This window comes from Aptenodytes patagonicus, chromosome 5 (assembly GCF_965638725.1).
Source record: "Aptenodytes patagonicus chromosome 5, bAptPat1.pri.cur, whole genome shotgun sequence".
NCBI classification, from domain to species: Eukaryota; Metazoa; Chordata; class Aves; order Sphenisciformes; family Spheniscidae; genus Aptenodytes; species Aptenodytes patagonicus.
This window is the reverse complement of record NC_134953.1, coordinates 29,951,937-29,969,104: the sequence shown is the minus strand read 5'-3', so window position 1 is coordinate 29,969,104 and position 17,168 is coordinate 29,951,937. Positions and strand designations below refer to the sequence as shown.

General features: G+C 36.4%; 1 protein-coding gene across 1 annotated transcript in view; it reads left to right on the top strand.

Annotated features, from left to right (window-relative positions):
• The window catches only part of ADAM12 (ADAM metallopeptidase domain 12), a 187,246-nt gene extending 180,217 nt beyond the window's left edge, over nucleotides 1–7,029 (top strand). The window contains exons 22-23 of the mRNA XM_076338142.1: nucleotides 5,564–5,691; nucleotides 6,935–7,029. Of these exons, the coding sequence (XP_076194257.1) occupies nucleotides 5,564–5,691; nucleotides 6,935–6,995 (189 nt within the window). The 3' untranslated portion in view covers nucleotides 6,996–7,029. The remainder of the gene's footprint in view (nucleotides 1–5,563; nucleotides 5,692–6,934) is intronic.
• Nucleotides 7,030–17,168: the final 10,139 nt, after the last annotated feature.

Sequence of the window (17,168 nt, the reverse complement as noted above, 5' to 3'; positions counted from 1 at the left end):
CAAAGGAATCAGGCAGCCAGCTATTTCTGTTTTGTAGACATTGTGCTATTCTGGATATAGTGCCAGATTAAAATGAAGCCAACGTCGTTATCACCAAGCTACCTTAAATGAGTATCACATTGATTTGGATGCACATACTGCAAATCTGTACTCAAATAGCTGTGTCTTGAGTGACTGTCCCTATCTGTAACCTAACTAAGATGTCCAAGGACAGAGCACCTTCTTCACCAGCAGCAACCTTGTGAGCTACACCGAGACACTTTCCCAATGATTTATAGGAGGATATGGCTATGATAAACAGTTGCTGCGGTGCAGTGCTTTGAAAAGTGGTTGTAAAAAGAACACAGAAACAAAAAGGGATGAGACAGTGCTGAGCTGCCATGGCAGTGTGCTTATGTATTATGACAACAGAAAAAGTCTATCTAGTCTGAACACTGAATCACTCAGGTTAGACCAACTCTTATGAGTGCGGCCAGTTTATTTCTTCCCTTTTCCACCTTGCTTGTCATTTATTTTCCGTCTCAGGGGAAATGAGAAATACCGATTCTTTCTAAAATCAATTTTATAGGAAATCTGAAGTAGTATTTGTTTGTGTCGCTTTGGTCTTTAGCTCCAATGGTTTTGTCTTGTATTCCTTAAAACATTCTGCATATTTCACAGTGGTTAAAGTTAAGATTTTAAGTACAAACACTTTTCTGTTTCTTAATCAAATGGTTCCTTTTACAAAAAAAAAAAAAAAAGTTTCTTCTATTTCTTCTTATCTAGCAATTTACAAGCGTACACTGTCTCCCGCTAGCAGAAGACAGATGGAGAAAAGGCTTTCCAAGAAAAAGTAACCATTTCTCATTCTGATGGTGCATGTGTCTGCCCCAGCCTGTCATTGCACATCAAAGCTGCCTGCCCAATGCACCACTACAATTCATGTTCCTAAGTGCCCTCCCCTTCAAATCCCACATAAAGTGCAAGGTAGAATACCAGATCTCTAGTACTATCATTACCAAAGACTGACAGATCTGAAACTGCCAAAAAGCTTTTCAGTTTGGCAGCTTAATATAATTGTGACGGTTACTCCATCAAGCAAAATATCGCTGTTTTCAATTTTCAGTTGCTGCATGAAACAGAAGTAGGACAAACAGGGGATCAACTCAAGGCAACCTAGTGAATAAGCAAGAGTGGCTTCTTTCAAAATTATGTCCATAGCCTCAATTCAAGATTGTCAGAAATAGCTACTTTTTGTATCCTAGGGACACAGAAAACACTGTATGGGAAGAAAATCTTTTCTTCTGAACTTAACAATTTTACTCCCTCAAAGCTTGGAAGAAGGAAATTAACTTGAGAATAGTTTTGGTCTAGTTTATATAGATACTACTTGATGTATTGCTTCAGCACTCTCTTGGAAGTGCATCCATCAGGTCATCAAGAGGAAGAACTTTAAAAATCATTGCTACATTCATAATATGATCCAGATGCTATAGTGCTGAAGAAGAGTATCTGAAACTATTCACTGTTTCTATGGCTTCACCACTGCCTCCTTCTGCTCCCTTCTGAGAGCTGTATTTAAGCGCGAGCTACTTTCCTGCTGCCTCTGGGCTTAGAGCAGTGGATAGCTAAGGCACAACATACTAAGTAGACTCTAAGACAACTCTTTTCCCTTCTAGTGGCTGTTGAGACAGCAATGAATGGATTATTATTTTGCTATAAAATTTCCTTTCAGATATAAGTAAAATAGTAAAAAAAACCCACAACGACAACAAAACCCAAACAAAAAAACCACTTAGCAAATGTACCGTTGCCAAGTTTAATATTTAACAATCTTTTGGCTGATAAACAGCTTTTTCTATTTTAAGATGCTCTCACAAGGCAAACATACTTTATTTACAGGCCAGATTCACAGTCAGTATAAATCAGCACAGCACCGTTGAAATCAAGGAAACTGTGCAGGTTTATACTAACGGTGGGTTCAGTCCATGCATTCTGTCTGATTTGATCGCTTCCACTTGGTTTTGTTACTGTTAGCATTCAGTTGCTGCCTCTGATAGTGTCATCATCTTATTACCAAAATACATCTGATATTTTACAGGTCATCCTTATTACAGGAAATATAGCTTTGTATTTTTACTTTTCCCCTAGTAAGACTGAGCCGGGCTCACCTTCTGCTCATTCTGCCACAGTTATTCCTGTGAATACCTCTCCTGTGACACCTCAGACTGGCTTTAGACACAGAGGGCTAACACAAATTAAGTTCCCATCTAAATAGATTGAGGAAAACACCCCTTCTCACCCAGTGTATTTCAGGCAAAAACCTTCTTCCACTTGCTTACTTAAAAATCAGTGGAAAGAAATCAGTGAAAAAAATTAAAGCTTCATGCACCTGATGTCTTTGTAGCTGCTTAATATGAGAATTATGTTTTTCTTCCTAGCAGAGCTGTAAAAAGAGATCATGACAATGTTTAAAACAGTATTTCCCCAAATACAGACAGAGACCGAATGCATTAAATGCTAAGTTGTTGATATAAAACCAGACAAAGAAATCCATCCATAAACCATATTGAAGAGCTGAAGCTCCGTAGGGGAAAAAATGGGCTGGGAGAAAGGAGAGAGAGAGATGAAGCAGGGAAGCACAGCCATGGTGGTGCTATGAACTGTGCTACGGACTTGCCAGGACATCAGAGGCTGCAGCAAGTTTCCACGCATGTTAACATACAAAGCTGTATCAATTTGGATTCTCCTGTGGCACATAAAGAATATAAAAGACCATCCTGTAATCAGTTTAGGGGAGGGGATTTATTTCTTCAAATGTTTTTCCTCTGCTTCTAAGGACGTATGTTTTCCTGGTGGAATTTTCCAGTGCTGGCATCTCCTTTCTATGAAGTGCCTCTCCATATTGCTTCATCTCAGCCATTACACATTCTCCATCTCCATTTTTATCTGAATTCCCTCCTTTTTTTTTTTCCTCCTTTCTTTTACCGTGTCTTACCAGCTTGCCACATTAGACTTTCTGTCAAGCCACTTTGCTGGTTCCTCCTTAAGAATATTAACTCAAGGATAACATTTTAATGAGCTCTAGAAAAAAAAAAAAAAAAAAAAAACAAAGAGACAAAGAAGAAATCAGGTGTTGGGCTTGCATACCCATCAGAGTTATATTTATAGTGTAATTGCTGTTTCAACATACTTCCTCACGTGGATGTTTCTTGTGGAATAAGAGGGCCTAAAGAATTAGTTTGGCTTAGGCATCAAAGATTATCTTAATGCTCAGCCGTGAGACGATGCTCACTCCACAGCTGAAGAACTGTTCTAGATCAGCACATATGGATTAGCCATTTCAGCCAGCTTCCCCTGCAAAAAGAGGGGAAAAAAAGCAACTGATAGGGTCCCATTAGTACTTAGCTGCTCTAAGCTTCTCAGAAAGTCAATCTTTCCCTACTATCAGGTGTTGCAGGTGGTGATTGGACATGGGATGCAGCTAATAAACACAAACAAAGAAACAAGGACAGTTCTCCTCTCTTTTTGTTCATTCATCCTTACCAGATCTTAAGCTCTTCAGACCTTTGTTTCTCTAGACTGCTGAGCCTGGATTGGATCCTTTTCCCAATTATGGTACCTAAGCATTCTGCCAAGTGAAGAGTAAATACAAATCATGCAATAAAATTAGGGACTGATCAAGCAAACAGCTGAATACTCATCTGATCAGACTAATTCATGTGATTAATCATGTAAAAGTACTCGAAGGAAAAGGCCACTTCTATGAAGGCAGTCAAGGGAATAAAGGCTTTATGGTGTTCAAAGATGCATTTGTTGTTTGCTGTCTTTATAATGCTGATTTTTGTGTGTTTGTTACAACTTTTTTTTTAAATGCTGTCACACTCGAGGTGATGATGCATATACTCTCCCATGTAATAAACATTATGACTTTTAACAAAATTATTACAGAAGCAACTTAAATTTATATTTTACTGTAGAGATAATTCAGTTATTTAAAAAGTATGAGTTTCTGCTGTGATCTAACTTGTTCCAAACTGGAATATTTCACTTCAAAACACACACATTAAGATTTCATTGTGTAAGAAATTTAGTGCACAAAGTAAACTTCGGTTAAGAAATCCTGATGGTAAGATCTCTTCTCTTAATAGTTTTAAGGTTCTAGTTCTGTATCATGGGAAATGATTGTGTTTTGAAGAACTTCCTTTGCTAGTGTTTAATTAAACTCTGTGACTTTCAACAGGATAGCCCTATGAGAGAAAGCAACATAGAGTATTTACAAGCATGCTGTTTATTTCATCATTTGCCAGGCTTGATTATTTCAAGAATATTTGCAGGTTTTTTTTTCCCCCCAAAGACAGAGCTCACAGACAAGCGTCTTATAGCAAAATGTTTATTTTGTTTTATAGTGGAAGAAGTTCTTCTGGATGACAGTCAAGACTAATTTTTGTATTGAATGAGAGATTTGGCTACAACATTAAGTTAAAATAAATTTTTTCAAGTTGCTATTTCTCATTCACTCAAGAACTAGTACATGTTATGCCAATAGTGAAAAAGAAAAGGGACATTGTATACAGCTTTAAAATGTAGTTTGTGGTAAATTTGAAATGACCATACAAGGTTTACTTAAGCTCTGTATTTTCTTCTTTATCAAAATGCCTACTGATAGTCAACCTGCATTTTCTTCTTCAAAGAGCAAACATTTGCCACGAAAAGTAAGAAAACAAAGGGATGCTCAGAACAAATCATGGAAAATTGTACTTTATTCATGAGCAATTCATGCCTCTGCTTGTTTTGATTACATCTTTCAGGGGATCTTTAACTAGATTATGCTTGTAAGCTCTTCTTGTTTCTTTTTCATCAACTTTGCTAATGATAGTTATGGCAAACTAATAGTAAAAAGTAAAATTACTCAGAAAAAGCATGACTATGCAGTTCAAATAGTAAAAGGATCTGAAGTGAGTTTTTGTGTGCCCTGAGCAAGTCACTTAATCTATCCCAGTTCTTCAAAATGAAGACCACAAACAGACATTTTACCATGTTTACAGTGTTTCAAGGACCACACAGAAGAGACATTAGCTCATGCCTGACAGCAGATGACTTCTGTTCTTTATTAATGAATCATTTAATTCCACGGAATGAAAGCACAGCACCGTCTCTAAAAAAAATTCCACAGATGCTCCCAATTCAAACTGGACTTGAGCAGTTTTTTTTCTGTGGTCATCTGAATTTGCATTTTAAAGTCATTTCTACTATTTCCGTATTTCTATATAACTACTTTTACAATGTTATGTATTCAGTCTATGTTGTTTTCATTTACAACCAATTAATCATTAATTCCAGTATAGATGCACCCAGTATTTTTGGAGAAAAGAATCAAAAGAAACAAAATCATTAAAATATAGTATTAAACCTTTGTTTTAAAATTTAAGTGCCTGTTTATTAAAAACAAGTTATGGCTTACTCATTTAAATATATCTGGTCACAGCTACTCCGAACTTATCTTCAATTTAACTCAGTTGTTGCTATGTTAAGTATGTTATGTCAAATCCAAAGACTAATATGATCTTATGTTTTATAATAGGAAAACCACAAACCAAACCCTCCTCGGAAGCCTCTACCAGCAGACCCTCTGAACAAAGCGCGCTATAACAGTGCATGCACAGCAGTGCCTGGACACACAAAAGCTCTGCCTCACGTTACTCCCGTAAGGTTGGTTCTCCTAATCAAAATGGCTTGATTTATAGCACTTTGTTCAACAACAGGTCTAAAATGTCTTGAGTAACCATGCTCTGCTGTAACTATTGCCAAGAGCTACACAACAACCATTTTCTGTTTGCTTCTATAAAAGCAGACAGTATCAGACTGATTCTCACTGGGAGTATATCAGCACAATTGCACTGACTTCCACGGAAGTATGAGAATTTATACTACATATGAAGGTTTGACTGTAAGCATCTGACTGTATATTTACAAAAACTGCCCAATTAATACAATTCCTTGCAAAAGAAAAGAGTTAATAAGCACCAGTTTCAAGAGAAACAAAGCTCTTGCAGAAAAAAAGTTCCTACTCAGACCACCTACAGAATTAGGGTGAGAACTGAATGCTGTTAAGATCAACCACCAATAAAAGCAATTTTCTGTTCACACATTTCACAGTGGAACATCAATTTATATAATCTGAAAATAATACCCAAAACATTCAGAAAGCACACAAACTGTACACTACAGAAAAAAAAGGATGTTGAAAGAACATAATCTGGAAGTGAAATAACTATGCCCAATGTTAATGGGCATAGTCAATGATATTTTCTTACCCAATATTCCTCAGTTTCCTACGAATAAAAAGTGAGGTCCAAGGAAGATAAAAGTAGTATTTTCAGCTACAGGAATTCCACTAGTGAGGCACTTAATGATTGCCTAGAAAAATTAAAAATAGAATCAAGTTAGTTTCTTAATACTTCCAGCAAAAAGACTGCAAGAGTAAACTTTGGTTAAGCTCCTGCCTGTCCATTCTAGTAAGATATTCTGAAAGTAATAATATTTCAAACTGACTACTATAACTTTTTGAAACCAAGTGCTACTCTACATCATTAAGTAGCCTTTTTGAACAGGTGCAAAATTGATGAGCATCCAAAGAAATAAAAAGTTTAAAAAACAACACCTGAAACATTGAGCTAGCTTATCCCACTGGCCAAGCAGCAATTAATACCTGAACTGAAAAAAAAGAGAGGAGTCTGCTGGTACCACTTACGCTTCTTGATGGGACTTGTGTAGATAGTAGCACGTCTGATCTCCTCCCAGTATGAGAGTCCTATGCTACGTGTCTGACGTTAGCTTTGATAACTCTCTCTAAGAGGTTTTACCATTCATCTTCATGCCTCAAACATGATGTTGGCAGTGAGAACTAATGAAAGTTTAAATAACAATTTGCTATTTTCTTTCTTTCCAACAGACCTGCTCCTAAGCATCCACCACAGGTATCCAGGTCCAGCAACACTGCTGATGTGAAATGACTAGAAAATCTGACACCCTTATTTTAAAAAGTGAAGACAGAAGTTTGCACTATCTTTAAACTCCAGCTGGAGTTCATTTTTATGACAATACTTAGAATTTTTAATGTTTAAAACAGCATTATTTTTAAGAATTCTGAGCTACTGCCTTTGGTGCTGTGCTGTGCTATGGTGCTCTGTATACTTGCTCAGGTACTTGTAAATTATTAATTTATGTTGAATATTTATTACAGTGCAGTGCACTGTAGTAGATATTTTTACCACAGCTGAGTTTTCCTAAAAAGGAAGCCTTTTTTGTAATATTTCATTGAACTTGAATAATTCTGCTCTATTGGTCCTATGTAGAGTGTCTAGTTTTGATCTATTCTTTAAGGAGTGCTGAGACTCATGGATAAATCAAATGAATAAACAACTCAATCTCAATGGTTCATAACAAACTTTTGAATAAATATGTCAGGGTAAAAAAATCTCTTCTGGAACATGGTGAAATGCCCGATATCTGCACACGGATGTGTAACACATGTATTTAACCAAAGTATCACTCGGTGTTAGCAGTTGTACTGTAATTACAGTTTTCACATTACTGTTTGAAATTGTCGAGAAATCTGTGCTGAAAGAGGATGTATTCACTTTGGACAAGTTCTCTTACTGAAGAAGTACTGTATATCATAAAACTGTATTTTTTTTAACCTCATTTTCCTCAGACACAATATGGTTAGTACATATTAATGCAGATATCAGGCCTTCCAGTGTCATTACCTTTTTGATGCTTTGGTAATTAAATTCAACTACACTGTGTAAGGTAGTGCCATCTCACTATGTTGCATAGCTGTCCTGTTTAGACTGACAATACATTACATGCAGGGGGTGGGGGGAAGCCCAGCATTACAAAGAATTACATTTTAAGAATCAACTATTATACTTACTTCTTTTGCCTCATCGCTCTGCTTATCAACTGTATTTTGCATATTTACTACTGTTTTGTATTTAACTTCTAAAATATTGTTCTGGGTTTCTTAATTTTCAAATCAAAATGCATATTTTAATACATAGACTTTGGTTATCCTAAGACACGGAAGAAAAAAAAAATAATCTCTTTACTATGTGGTAGCATTACATCTGATCTCTTCTGTACCTTCTCAGTAGCACTGCTGAATACAGTTGTTTCACCTGTGCTGTAATAAAAACAATTTTCAAATACCAGTTGAAATAGAAGGAACTATTACCTTATACAGGTTAGTTTCTTCATTGCTTGTAGTTTTTGTTTCTTTAAGCAAAAATAAAAGCATTGATAGAAATTTGGATCTCATTTCAGTAAGTGTAATTGTATTTAATTTTCCCAGTTACTCCCCATTGTAGCAATATAGCACTCACGTTTGTGGATAAACTAAATAAATCAAAATAAACCAAAGGCTAGTTTGTAGCTGAATAGCAAAATAAAACACAAGTAAATGCTTCACAAAAGCATTTCAATTCTTAAAGCAACCCTGATGGCAACAACAGTGCTTTATGTATGGAGAATCACTACAAGAGTATCCTAGGCTTGGCAATGCAGTTGAAACCAAAATGATGCTTTTTATGTATTTTAGATATTTTGTATTTAAAACACTAACTTCTTCCTATCAACAGTAGCTCTATAGCTAAAATGGGGGATGTGAGGGGGGCATCTCAATTTGAAGTAGAGGCATGATCTCCGTTCACTTGTTTGAATACTCCCATTTTTAGAATGACAGGTCATCATGCTGTATCAAAATGTTTCTGATAGCCACTGAAAATCATAAGATGAAACTGTAAGTAGTGAAAGAAGAAGGTGAAATTAAATGACTAAAAAGTTTGTAATATCTGTTTGCATCAGCAGTTCTAACATCTGAATTTAATGGCACCAGCTTAGGTAAGACTTAGCACGTGTAGAAACTTAAAGCTTTAAGTAAACTTTAGGTTTAAAATAAACGTGACCCACCAATGCAGTCTTACAAGTATAGAAACAGAAATATCCATACAGGGCACCCAATCCTCTCCCTGTAATTGCAAGCAGCCATCTCACCAACACTGAGTCCAGAACAGACCACAGACCTGTGGACCTGAGCACACCAAATCTATAATGCTTCTCAGGTGATGCTGAGAACCTGTTGGACATACAGGTGAGTGCCTCTTCCCCCTAGAGAAACAACACACACACAAATGCTTTTTCCTGTACGGAGGAAGACAGCAGAAGAATGATGATAATGACACTGGGTAGGTGTCCCCAGTCCCAGCACAGTAGAGTTTTTAGATTAAAAAGCCTGGGTGGTATTACTTACTGACTTGTATCCCTCAAAGAGCTCTATATCTGGCTGTTAGTATATTCCTGAGCTGACGAACAGCACAAGCATCAACATGCGCTGCCTGGTATCACATGTGCTGTTGCTAGAGGAAGAAAGTCCAGCCATTCATCATGGATGAGGTGTGGGAGGACATCCCTGGCTTCTGCAGCTGAGCAGCAGGAGCCCAGAGGCAATAGGGCATCATTAATGTCATACCTTTTACTGTCTAACAATTCAGAGAGAGAGAGAGCGCGCGCGCGCACAAGCTGGGAAAAAATATATTTGAACAAGCTGTGAACTAACTACTGAAACTGATCACTAAGCAGAAAAATGTATTAACTTATTAACACTTTTCTAAAACAAGCAGCTGAAGCATATGTATCCAGTGACACGGAATGTAGTTTTACAGTTAAGAGTGCACGATTATATGTACATATTATCTAATGAAGTTACTATCTTATGTTAGGCACGGCTAAAGCTAGAGATTTCTAGCCATTTGGAAAAAAATCAAAATTCCCTATCTGAAACAAGGGCAAGCAAACCCAACCGTCCTGTAAAAATGACTACCATTACTTGAAACCAACACAAGGTATTTACTGGCATACTACAAGCTGATTTTTTTCATAGCAAAACTGGTGAGTAGGTGCAATGCATACAACAGTCATATAATCGGGAATCTTTCCGATTAGCAGATATGCAAATATATTTATACATATTCAGATGCAAAATACTACAGGCAGAAAAGGATCTGTAGCTTTTAGAGGGGAAAAAAACCAAGCAAACCCAAGCTATCAAATACTTCTTTTGTTTTGGTGCAATTTTTTTCCCCAGGATGTGAGTAGTAGCTGGCCGTGTGATGTTTTCGTACCAAATTAGTGTCTTTATGATTAGACATGCAGATGTCATGTAAAATTCCATTGTGAAAACCAGATGAATGGTTTTACATTCTTAAGGACAGTGTAAGCAAACAAATTACTGTGGGATACACCAGGATGTGAAATTCAACATTTGCTACTCTGTGGTAGCTGCTCAGCGTATGGACCTGTAGTATCTGGTTACAAAGAAGTGCTGTCAGCACAGGCTTTAAGTCCTGTCATAATATATTCATCTTTCATTCTGCTCAGAAAACTTTAACTTTTAAATCACCTTTAAAAATTAAGACACATCATCCTTTAAACCCTCAGTTTTTTATAGTGTTCAATTTATCTTTGTGGGAGAGATCTTCTGAACAGACCGTGCTGATGTCTACTTCTCCATTCTGTCTTCTTCTTCCGTACACATATTTCAGCCTCCTACCTACTCAACACGAGACACTGATCTAGACAAATCCCCTTTCCAGAGGCAAGGCAAGAACACAGTGTGCTCTCCCTAAAGCACTGCATGACAATGCTGCTATTATGCTAATCAATAGAACAGTAAGTACAAAACACCATCAAAGAAAATGAATAAATATGCAGTAAACAAAAAGAAAATTGCATATTTACCCTCTTTCTCCCCATCAAATCCATCAGTTTTAGTGTTCCTAGATTTTTTTAGGAGCTATCAATTATCATAGTAGCAAGATTTTTTTTTAATTTCATGGACTATTTTGAGAGCCTTTTCAAAAGCTCAGAAAAGAAACAGATGATAGAAAGCTTTTTTCTGAGTTTCAATTCTGATTTCTTCTGATCATTTGAGTATACAGTACTAATTCTCTTTTATTAACTTCCAATCAAATAACAGAATTTTTTTAATTTAACTATAAATTACCACGTAGCAGTAAACAAATTCATTCTTTATCGTACAAGCATTCTCCAAAACACAGTTTTCTAAACTCAGTAATGCTAAAACTCATTCTGTACACAGACCATCTTTCCAGATAACTATACCACACATATTACCAAAAGTTAAAGATGCTGCATACATTACAGGCAGCTGCCCTTTTCACATAATACTTTTAAGAGAGAAGCATTAAAAACCTAGAGCATATTGAGATAAAGTTTTGAACTCTTGGAAATCAGTTAATTCAGAAATTGAATACCCAACATCATCATCACAACAAAGATTTACTTCTTTTCCATTAGCCTCTTTTTTTTTTCCTTTTTTTTGAAGCAATATGCAGGTATTGTGTGTCTGTACAAATGAACAATAAATTTTTAACACTTTACTACGTGTCTAATTTTTACATATCTAAATTTATATCCTTTAACGTACTTATGAATACACAACTTTCTGATGCATAGTGTCAGCACAAGAATATTTTCTATATTTTTAAATATAACATTACAAAGTGTTTCCTATGATTGTAAACAATCAAACTAAGAGAAGGAACAGAAACATTTTAAAAATGCTTTAAGGCAGGCTAAAAACACAAAGCATATTTTTTATTTGAAAAGGTGCTGTTGTTAAAAAAAAATTAGGAGTGGTGAGTAATTAACTGTTTAATATGTCATTACAGACTGTGGTATGAATGCAGATAAACCAGCATACCATTTTTATGAACCATTCATTTACAATCCTTCAGTTAAACTTCAGTTTGCTAACTTTTCACAATCTATGCTATGTAGCGGGTTTTTTTACCAAAGCAGCAGGTTTTAACTTACCTGTGCATTTCTAGTAGAATCTTCCACTTGAAGGTGCTTCAAGCAAACACAACCTGGTAATTTGGCAGCTGAACTATCTCCTCATTCTTAAGTACTATCTCTCAATAAATACATTCTTAATTATATTTGGTGTTTTGCCTATGTAATTACCCAAATGGTTAAGAAAATGCCAGTTTCCTCAACATAAAATAAAATGTGCTAAGAGAAAAGGGCGTCTTTCTGCATGTAAGGTCTCACTGCTTCAAGTACACATATCAAATAAAAAAAACCAACTATGCAATAGACTGCCTTTTTCTTGTATGTACCTTTCCTTGGCATGTCACTGATGGTTATATGTGTAGCTATTCCCAGGACATTTTCCTTCTATTAAACAGAATTGAAAAAGGAGGGGATTTGCTAAACAGAAGAACATCAGTTAAACCAAGAAAAGCATCCCATTCAGAAAAAAAGCCATTAGCTGCATTGGCTATGCTGCAAACTGAAACCACAGAAAGAGCTGAGCACAGAAAGAGCACGTATAGAGACAGAATATAAAGTGACTACCATTAGGCAGAAAGTCTCACACAGCAGTCTTTGTTCGAGTGATTACAGAGAAGAAATTTAGTACTGCAGAAGCAGCTTGCCTGCTTCTCCATGGGCTAGAATTAGCTTTGGGCAAGTACACCAGACAGGTCACTTTTCAAGATTTTAAGTATATGGCATTGAATGGCCTCGCATTAGCTGCGTTTCAGCTGTGTGTGAGCATGCCAGCAATTTTAAAAAGCTTCCAATGCTCTGCCCTGCAGGTTTTGGCAGATTTGCAAGAGCAGGGGAATCATTACCTTGCAGACCCTTTCCATTGTAGAAAATGTAAGCAATGTGTACATACTACTACTTTTATTTTACATTATATCTGTGTGAATGACCCTATGGGGAAAAAATAAATACCTGATTATGCTCTATATTAGATAATGCTTGATTTGGAGGAAAGGACTGTATTTTTTTTAATTTTAACTTTAATTAACTTTAATTTTGCATTTTTCAATACTTGACTTTGCAGTCTTGATGTTACTTGATATAAAGACATCTAAGACTACTTTTTAAACCCTGAAAACACAGAAATCATACCTTATAGCATGTCTGACTCTACGTGACCACCCTTGTTTGTAACAAGCAGCAGCAATAGATGGCCTTCCACCGGCAGCCGTGGCTAGAAGACAAAGCATGTATTTGATTATCAGTGTCACAGATGCTTGCTGCCAGCAAACAGACCACAGAAATCCTGCATCTTGGCTCCACCGCAGCCAGACTGACTTTCTGACTCCCTCCTGATCTCTGTGACCTGGTCCAAGCCTCTTTGCCTGCCATTCCCAGTTCCCAGGCAGCAGGTTTCTGATCTCAGTCACATCCTCCTGGCTTGTTTCCTCCCCATTTCCTGCTCTGGTCAAATTGCGCTCCTTTCTCCCTGTCCAAGTTTCTGTGAAAACTTCCTAAACTGCTATAGTTTTAAGTCTGCATCACATAAAGAAGAATTAACAGAAAACTGGGCTCCATAATTTGCTGTGGCTTCTTTGGAAGGTTTTGGTTGTTGTTTTTAAAAAGCTGAGTTAACAGAGTTTTCCTTGCAGATACTATCCCGAAGTAGAAGGTATGCTAGAAATATTTTCTGATTTAAAAATGACCTAAAAGAAAGTAGTAGATGAAAGCGTATCCCAGAAATATGGTCCTTTTTCCTTCTTCTAAAGCCATCTATACGTAAGAAGCAGATAATAAAGTAATATCACAGGGAAATACTAGTTGTCGTGGTTTAACCTCAGTCGGCAACTGAGCACCATACAGCCGCTTGCTTACTCTCCCCCCCCCCCCCCAGTGGGATGGGGGAGAGAACTGGAAGAGTAGAAGTGAGAAAACCCGTGGGTTGAGATAAAAACAGTTTAATAATTGAAATAGAATGAAATAATAATAATAATAATAATAATAATAATAATAATAATAATAATATACAAAGCAAATTATGCACAATGCAATGGCTCACCACCCACTGACCGATGCCCAGCCAGTCCCCGAGCAGTGGCCCCCCCGGCCAGCTTTCCCCCAGTTTATGTACTGAGCATGACGTCCCATGGTATGGAATGTCCCTTTGGCCAGCTGGGGTCAGCTGTCCTGGCTGTGCCCCCTCCCAACTTCTTGTGCACCTCCAGCCTTCTCAGTCGGTAGAGCATGGGAAGCTGAGAAGTTCTTGACTAGTGTAAGCACCACTTAGCAACAACTAAAACATCGGTGTATCAACATTGTTCTCATCCTAAATCCAAAACACAGCACTGTACCAGCTACTAGGAAAGAAATAAACTCTATCCCTGCTGAAACCAGGACACTAGTATATTCCCCATTAAAGTAAAATGTTTCCCCAGCACTTTTAGAAGCTTTCGTCTTGTAAAGTGTTCAAGTAACTTATGGAATTTTTTAAAACTGTATTTAAATTTCCACTTTCAATTTTGAATGGCCTTTTTCTTTGAATGTATTTGTTGTTCTGGCAACCTATCCACATCATGGCTTAAAACAATGATGTACTGAGGACTAGTAGGAGAAGCATCTTTGGGAAAAACATAACAAATAAGAAGTAAAGAGAAAGCCACATGGCATTTTTCATTATCATGAAAGGTAACAAATATTGACTAGACTTTATGAAAAAATGAAAGTTACTTCTTTTTGGAGCAAACCTTGTATTTTGACATACAGTTACCCTGCAAGTTTGTACAAGTTATTCCCTGGGTGCTGGGTAGCATGGCCATTTCAAAACAAAGCAAGTACCTGAGACCACTACAACATTTCATTTCACAAACTGGAAAGAATTACAATACATTAAAAAAATGTTTTAAATGCTATTCTATGCATATTTCATGCTATAATGTGCAGACAGCCATCAAATATTAGCTGTGGTTAAGATGAGTTAACTTATATAATTTCTATGCCCTGTTCTCAGTTTACTGTGTCCTATTACCATCTATGCAGTTCTCCCACTGTGAAAATTTAATGCTATTTGTATTAGAACAGAAATATTCCTCACTAGTCTACAGGAATTAACCACCATTTCTCTCTTTCTGTGCAACCGACATGACCTCCTATTAAAAATGTGTTGATATAAAAATATCATTTCCTCTAAGGTTCTGTTCAATGACTCTTTCAGAGTAGGCTACATACAATAATACCCTACATACAATAATGCAATAATTTAAAGTATATTAAGGCATTATTTAATACCAGGCTAACTCAAATGCAAAAATAAAGGCTTCACATCTTTAAAGGGAAGAGTATCTTTTTCTGAGTAGAACTGAACAGTGGCAATTCATTTTTACCTTCCCACCAGTGTCACTGTCACACAGGTCCAAAAAGACCTCAGGTCATTGATATCAGATTATTTTACTATTAAAGTTGTAAATTACTTTTTAATTCTGAAAGCCTAAAGCTAAAGTATATTTTTTTTTACAACGATACATCAGGTTAGTTGTGGCCTAATACACTTTCTGAAAGAATATAAGATGCCCTTGAACATATTCTCCATGTCTAGAGCTGAAGCTAAATTTGCTGCACAAGCATTGTGCTCATAATTTGAAGTAAAGAAGCATCTCCTTGGAAAATTTAAAGACGAGTATTATCAAGGTTGGGTAAGAAATGCTTATTTATTGTTTACTAAAGGGACAGTCATGAAAGTAAAAAAGGCCTTGAAGAAGTGAGGGAAGCAGTAGCAGTAGAGAAGAAAAAAAAAAAATTCAGCATTTAATTTCCAGCAGCTTAAAGACAGTTTGCAATATCCTCAGGGGAATGCCAAAAAGATTGTTTGTTTATTTGAATTTCTTGCTTTACATCTAACTCTGTATGCAAGAGGTTTTTGGTTTTGTTATAAGAAAACAGTGACTGTAAATCCCATAGATACACTTAAATACAGGAGAACATGCTGAAGAGGAGGCTGAGCTCCACAATTCAATGAGTGACAAGGACACAGAAAACTGAATACTGGAGGTGAAACAGGCAAGTTACAGCACTTAACTGAGGTGCAGTATTCATATTTTCACTATCTTGGTGGAAAAAACCCATCCTCTTTTAGTTATCCAAGTCACCCATCTCTGAGCTGGAAGATAGGGAAATAGCAGTTTTTCCTCTTAGTTTTTTCTTTTTGTCTTCTAACAAATTGACCAAGCTCCAAACAAACAAAAATAATAAAAAATGGAGAAGGAAATACATTTTAAAAAATAAACCCAGAGCCAGAAAATCAATATTTAGAAATTATTTGTATCTGCCTGTGAAAACTTCCACTCTTCTAGGAGTCCTTTACAATACTGAAAGACAAAAACAATAGCATACTCCTCTTAAAAATAAAAAAGAGAGAAAGCTATGTTTACTTTAGCTATCTCATTTTTAACAGCAGTTTCTTCTCCACTTTCCAGCAGCAACAGAACAAGTTCTCCTTGATTATTTAATACTGATACCTCTAAGTTTTAAGAAGAGCACTTTAGAGGAGTTGCATTATGTTACCTGCCACGTGCCAACATGCATTCATATTGTGCAGTCCCAGTCGTGACTACCGACTTGAAAGAGAACCATAATAATCAATACTTTGCAGAATCATCAACATTAGGAATAAGATCCTAAAAAATACCTGAGAAAACAATCTCAACAGCTAGCTGTTGCAGTTGCACTCCTGGGAACTTTCTCCTGGAGTCCAAGGAACACATACTGAAACAATAACCCTAAACCCTGTTTAAAAGGTATAATCTACATCCTGTGCCAACCTAATCCAGGGTGCTGGTGACTGGCATTAAAGTATGGAGTAAGTTTTTAACAAAGCATAAAGTACCAAAGCACTTTAATACCCCTGTTGCTACTTACAGCCCACACAAGGATGCAATGCGGAGTCATTAGATTGGTACAGAAACCATTAATTTGATTTTGGCAGTAAGTAAAGCCTAGTAACTTGGAAATTGCATCAAACAGATGGTCTGAAAGAATTTTTAGGCAATGCCCAAGTAGTCTGCATGAGACTTACATATTTATATAAAAACATAGGTCAGGAACAGCTGCAAAAATTAATCAAACTCTTCCTTGTTTATCACTTGCATAATTTTGAAGTGCATTAGGAATGTATGAAAAATATATTCATTCAATGAATACATTCAGTGCTTACAATTCTTTTCCCTAAAAATGTATTTTGGATAAATTTTGGACTATTCCTTCCTTTCCAATTGTTTTAAACCTATTATCTTAAATTAGTAACCTAAAGTAAAGACAAATAACAGCTCCAAAGACTGAAAATC